The sequence below is a fragment of the Grammomys surdaster genome, unplaced genomic scaffold (assembly GCF_004785775.1).
Source record: "Grammomys surdaster isolate TR1022 unplaced genomic scaffold, NIH_TR_1.0 1171, whole genome shotgun sequence".
NCBI classification, from domain to species: Eukaryota; Metazoa; Chordata; class Mammalia; order Rodentia; family Muridae; genus Grammomys; species Grammomys surdaster.
In genome coordinates, this window is record NW_021605590.1 from 1628 (window position 1) to 7916 (window position 6289).

At 41.5% G+C, this 6289-nt stretch overlaps 1 protein-coding gene and 1 pseudogene across 2 annotated transcripts; both read left to right on the top strand.

The window, feature by feature from the left end:
* The window catches only part of LOC114635220, a 2839-nt pseudogene extending 1621 nt beyond the window's left edge, over positions 1-1218 (top strand).
* Positions 1219-2991: 1773 nt separating this feature from the next.
* Positions 2992-5655, top strand: LOC114635219 (PRAME family member 12-like). Of its 2 annotated transcripts, XM_028783912.1 has the most exons (3): positions 2992-3278; positions 3740-4330; positions 5088-5655. In XM_028783912.1, the coding sequence occupies exons 1-3, from the start codon at positions 2992-2994 to the stop codon at positions 5653-5655; spliced, it is 1446 nt and encodes a 481-aa protein (XP_028639745.1). The 2 variants fall into 2 exon arrangements, with proteins under 2 accessions (XP_028639745.1, XP_028639746.1); XM_028783913.1 differs by lacking the exon at positions 3740-4330.
* The last annotated feature ends 634 nt before the right edge of the window (positions 5656-6289 follow it).

The window sequence follows — 6289 nt, forward strand, 5'->3', positions numbered from 1 at the left end:
ATATGTTGCTAACATGTTTCTGGGAGAACATGTGTCTATTCAGCTTGCAGCAGACAACGTTTAAATGATGTTAAACATATGTAGCTCCTTATTTATCACTTCTTTTGGTTTTCACTAACTCATTTATTTGTTTATTTAGTTGAGAATCGTGATTTTTGCAGAATCCCTAAGTTCAATGCCTCAGCATAGGTCCCACTCTTGATTTAATCTTGAGTAAGCATGCTATGCTGATCCTACCTGACATATTCTCTGATTTCTGGCAGCCCAGGGTGGCATCTCCCTCAGATCCTCCATTTTCTGTTTCTCTTTGGGTCCATACTCACTGTATACTGGGTCACTCTCTACAAACTGAGTACAACCCCAGCATCCTGGAGAAAATATTAATGGAATCAAGCCGTACTCCTGTCTCCACCTTTTGAGTATGGGCTTCTGAAGTTTATTGACAATGCATCCAATTCAGTCCTTGAGCTGTGTAAAACATATTCCTGACTATTAAAATCTGTTTGTCCCAAATCCAGTGACAATAATATCTATGAATTATTTTTATGTCTATTATCAGCAACAGATTAAACCCTGATCTGAGACCAATCAGACTGACTTTGGTGACATGAATAAAATTCACCCAGGTATAGTTATTTACAACAGTAATGCTGGCAGGAAGAAGGATGCTGAGGCAGGAGGACTGCTAACATTTAGAGTTCTAAAACAATCCTGACTTTACAACAATACCCAGTACTGTACCAAACATAAAATTATGTAATACTTTAAGCAATGAAGGTAATAATCCACAAAGTCAGTGATGTGTTGTTAATTAAAAAGTGAAATGTTTGAAGGATAGGGTAGGGTGGAGGTATTCTCCCAGTGAACTCTGATCCAATCAATGAAGTGGGTGTTGCACATAGAATTAAAAGGGTGGAGTTTAAAGATCTAATCCAATGCCAGTTTGGGGTTGGAGGTGTGGCTTCATTAGGGAGGGATAGGCAGAGGTATATAAGGGCTTCAGTGGAGACAGAGAACATATTCAGAGACTTGGAGCCTGGATAGCTGCCTGGTTTGGCTGGGATTCCAAGACCTACCTGCAATGCTCATAACTGGTATGTAAATTTTTTCCTTTTGTCATGCAGTTGGATGTAGAAACATTTACACTCCAATATATGACAGGAAATTTTAATGTCTATCTCTTTAGATGAACACATTGAAGACCTTGGATTTAATTAAAAGTGAAATTTTAGCTACATCTGAAACATCTTTCAATGATAGCTTGTTGATTTCATTATTATGGTTTATTTTTTAAGAAGATTTTACATGTTGATCAAACTCTCCTAGAACTGGCCAAGTGGCTCTGGGTAAGGTGGAAAGCAGACTAACATGTTCCCTCATGTTTCCTTTCATTGAAATGATTTTTTTTTATTTTTTTTGTGAGACACTGGCTCACACCATGGACTTGTAGACCATGTTTCTTTGATCCTCTTTAACTCACAATAGCTGGAATTATACTTGTCAGTTACTCAAATATTACCTTAGGCTTTGTTTAGCATCTTTTCCACACAGCTTTGGTATTTTGGATAGGGTCTGCTTGTGGTACCCTGGAAAGCCTGAAAACTGTAGGAACCCATTGTCATCGTCCTGCTTAGTGTTACTTCAATATTGATCCACAACACAAAGTTGTTGTTTGTTTTATTGTTTGTTACCTTCTGTTTTATTGTTTGTTTTATTATTTTTGTTTGTTTGTTGGTTGGTTTTTTCTTTTTTCCATTATTTATTTTCCTTTATTAAAAAATTTATACTTCTACGATTCTCTTTTACAGTTCAGTTGTTAACCCCCTTCCTCTGACCTCTAACTGTTCCTCGTTGCATTCTTTCTCCTCATTTTGTTTCTTTTTTATCTATAAATTATTTTATTTATTTGCATTTCAAAAGTTGTTCCCCTTCCACAAGCCCCCCTCCCATCTTCCTTCTCCTTTTCCTCTAAGAGAAAACTCCTCCACCCCCACCCACCCCTGCCTCACCCCCCTCTAGCATCCCCCGTCACTAGGGCAACAAGCCTCCACAGAACAGAAGGCCTCCTCTCCCATTGAAGTCATATAAGGCAACCCTTTACTACATATGTATCAGGAACAATAGACCAACCATGTATACTCATTGGCTGGTGACTTAGTTCCTAGGAAATCTGAGGGGTCCAGTTAGTTAATGTTGTTTTTCTTCCTGTAGGATTGCTATCTCCTACATCTCCTTCAGTCCTTCCCTATCTCTTCCATTGCAGTCCCCAAGTTCAATCCAATAGTTGTCTGTGAGTGACTGCAATTGTATGAGAAAGCTTCTGGCACAGCCTCTCACAGGACAGCCATATCATGAAATCAGCAATAGTTGGGTTTGGTGTTTGCTGATTGATTGGATCCCAAGATCCCAGTTTCTGGATGTCCTTTCCTTCAGCCTGGGCTTCATTTTTTTTTTTGTTCCTGTTTTTCCATTAGACAGGAAGAGTTCTAGGATAAAATTTTTGAGATGGGTGGTTGGCCCCTTCCCTCAACTTGGTCCATGCCTGTCCACTGGGGATTGTCTCTTCAGGTTCTGTCTCTCCTCTGTTGCATATTTCAACTAGGAGTGTCCACGTTAAGTCCTTGGAGTCTCTCCTATTCTTTTTTCCTTTCTTTCGTTCTTTCTTTCTTTCTTTCTTTCTTTCTTCTTTCTTTCTTTCTTTCTTTCTTTCTTTCATTATATTTTTTTAGAATGGGTCACATCTAAAAATATTTTGACTGAAAATTTAAATACCCATTTGAGTAATAGGCTCCCATGATACCATTGTGGTAGTCTGTCTTTACACCACCAGTATTATATGAAGAGATAAATTGATGTCTCATTCACTTTCAGAGCAGTAGCTCAGTAGATTAGTGATTGATGTGATAGTGAGGAAGTTTTATAAACTTTGTCTTAAAGTATATTCTTTTCTGACTCCTTCCCCAGGAGACTTCTGACTGGAGACATTAGAGGATGGGTGTTCAGAATCCACTCACACTCCAGGAGCTGGCAAGTCAGACTCTGGTGAGGGATGAGGCTTTGACCATGTCCTTTCTAGAGAAGCTGCCCCCTGGGCTCTTCCCAACACTATTCAAGGAGGCCTGCACTGGCAGTCACACCAAGCTTGTGAGGGCAATGGTGGCAGTCTGGCCTTTCCCATGTCTCCCTATGTGGACATTGATGAAGACACCTGACCTGGAAACCTTCCATGCTGTGCTAGATGGAGTAGACATGCGACTGACAGGAGAGTTTCAGCCCAGGTAAGCAATAACCAAGTACTGTAGAAGGGAGCACGTGGGATACACAGTAGACATTGTCAGGAAGATTGGCTTGGTTATAAGTGTATCAAATGCTTCTGATGGCATCATCATTTAGGGATACAGGGCTCTTGAAAGCTACTGTTTATTGTACTGAGGACAGTCGGATATCGACAAGAGTTGAATATGGACTAGAGTAGACATAGTGTCACAGTAGAATGACCCTATCCCTAGCCTTCTCACAACCACTAATAATTTGACTAAGGACAAATAAAGTGTACCTTAGTGAAAGAAAAGTAATCACATATAGAGAAGCCTGTGAAAGCTCCTGTAGCATACCTGAGTCCATATTACATATCAGATGCTTAAAAAACGTAAACTTTTCCAGGAAGGAGAGCTGAGTTTACATATATGTAGGAAAAGATGATTCAGGGTCTGCTGACATTGATATCTTTCCCCTGCAGGAAGGCAAAACTACAGGTTCTCGACCTGAGAAATGTGCACCATGTCTTCTGGAACATGCAGGCTGATGAAGAGGACACTAGCTGCTCAGCAGAAACCTTGGACAAGAAGCCGGTAGTGAAGGTACTTCCCAGATATGCACTGAGACAGCGTCTGAAGGTCATAGTTGAACTGTGCATCAGTTCCTGCCTTAGTGAAGAACAAGTTTGCTTCTTGAAGTGGGCCCAGCAGAGAAAAGGCTCCCTACATTTCTGCTGTACAAAAATGAAAATCTGTTCTCTGTCAGCCCATGTTATCAGAGAGATTTTCAGTGTTTTTGATCCAGAGCACATCAGAGAATTAGAACTAAATACCAGGTGGAATACGTTACAGCTGGAACACTTTGCTTCCTACTTTGGGGACATGAAAAATCTTTGTAAAGTCTTCCTGGCACCCCTCCACAAGATCATCTATCCATTTACCACTAAAAGAGGAGTCACAGAAGCTGAATGTATCAAAAATTTTATTTCACAGTTTTCCCATTACAACTGTCTACAGCAACTCTTTGTGAAACCCACCCATTTTCTCAGAGACAAGATAAATCAGGTCCTAGGGTAAGCAAAAATGGAGAGATGGGTCAGCTACCTAAGTAAATCTGTTTTGTTTATCTTAAGGATTGGGGGGCATGATGCCCACCAGTCACTAGGAACAAACATTTAGAGACACATAAGACTCTGGAAGTTATGTCTTATTTCTATGTATACTGAGTTGTACAAGGGAAATTTTACAAGTTAAATTAGTGTCTCCAATGTGCACATATGAAGTAGAGAAGTGATTGGGGGTAAAGAGTAGGTCAGATCTAGTAAGGATGGGTTATAATTCTTCCTGGAATCCTGCCCACCCAATCAAATGGAAAGGAAACAGGAAGGGGAGTGTGTAGTGAGGAGTCGGGGGACTCACTATCATGGTGTGAACAGGAGGTATATGCACAGATCTGTGTGAGGAGCCTTCTATTTTCCCACAATTCCAATAGGTGAAATGTTTTTGCCCAAGTAGAGCTGAGTTCATGGGACAGGAGTTACAGCTTGGACTGTACATGAGAGCAAGCATGACTGCAGAGGTAATGATAGAATGCAGAATTCAGTGAGCCCACAGCAACTATCAAGATCCTGTCAGGACTTTCTTGGGGGTGGAAGTTCTTCTGTGTGCTTTCTGGGCAGTTTCCAACAGAAAGCATCAGAGAGGTTGTCCTTGATCAATTAGTCAAACTGAATTTGGGGAACCTGATTCCTCTTACCACTGTGTACATCCCAGCCAACCCTCTACAACACCATTTTCCAGAACTAACCCTTTGATCTCCTGTATCCCTAGGTTCCTGATGACACCCTTGAAGACTCTCTCCATCACTGGCTACCAAATTTCACAGTCAGACTTGGATTTCTTCCCTTGCTGTCAGAGCCTGTTTCAGCTAAAACATCTGGACTTGAGAGGTGTGGTCTTACAGGATTTTGACCTTATGCCTCTGAGAGGACTCCTAGAGAAAGTGGCAGACACTCTTAAGACTCTGGATTTGCTGGGGTGTAGGATGGAGGACTCCCAAGTCAATGTCCTCCTACCTGCCCTCAGACAATGCTCTCGGCTCAGATATGTCAACTTCTACAACAATGACTTCTCCATGGCCATCCTGAAGGACCTTTTTCAGCACACAGTCAACTGGAGCAAGATGAAGGTGGAAAAATACCCTGCCCCTCTGGAGTGCTATGATGACTTGACTCATCTCTTCAAAGAACGATTTCCCCACCTTTGTCAGGATCTCGTGGATACACTCAGGACAGTAAGGCAGCCCAAGAACATCTCTTTTGCTACATTAAACTGCCATACATGTGATGAGTGCTTTGTCTATGACCAGGTATCCAGACTTTGTGGCTGCTGGGAGTAAATTGGGAAATATGACTTCTGGATTTGAATAAACAGTAGGTTTGGAACACCCCTGTCATCTGAGGGTCCTCACAGCCTCTGACTTCTGACACTGCTCAGAAGGTTGGAAACAGACAAAATAATGTAAAGCAACTGGAATCTTGGAGGCTGAGCTTGACAAGGGGAACAGTTGGATGGACTGTGGGAACAGGGGCCTTGTGGAGTCAGAAAACTGTTTGGCATTTGTACCTGCCTTCAGCACAGACTGACAAACCACATGCTTTGTTGGGTATTTCTAAGCCTGGATGTTTTCTCTCTGGGGGTCTTTGACTGTTACCAACCTCACTACCAGGTTCAGGTCAGGAAGTTTCAATGGTTTCAGTAATAGAAAGACACTGGTATTTCATGAGTGAAGCAAAGGTTTGGGTGAAATTTTCATGTATAAAGTGAAAGTTTTCTTGACACTTCTTTCTCTTGTCTTTTGTCTGGGCTACATGTACAACCCTCTTTGTGGCTGACTAGTTAAGTGCACAAAACATTTGCACTGAAGTGAGCAACAAGGACATACCTCCTGTGAAGGAGGATTAAATGGATCACAGACTGTTGGATTGTATCATGTGCTGGCTTGTGTCCTGTTGTGTTGAATTTTGGGTCCT

What these genes read in the sequence shown, in the direction of transcription:
- LOC114635219 (XM_028783912.1), top strand. Translation starts at nt 2,992, where the DNA reads ATGGGTGTTCAGAATCCACTCACACTCCAGGAGCTGGCAAGTCAGACT. An exon ending in ACAGGAGAGTTTCAGCCCAG is followed by an intron (nt 3,279 to 3,739) that starts GTAAGCAATAAC and finishes TTTCCCCTGCAG; the next exon opens with GAAGGCAAAACTACAGGTTC. An exon ending in AAGATAAATCAGGTCCTAGG is followed by an intron (nt 4,331 to 5,087) that starts GTAAGCAAAAAT and finishes CTGTATCCCTAG; the next exon opens with GTTCCTGATGACACCCTTGA.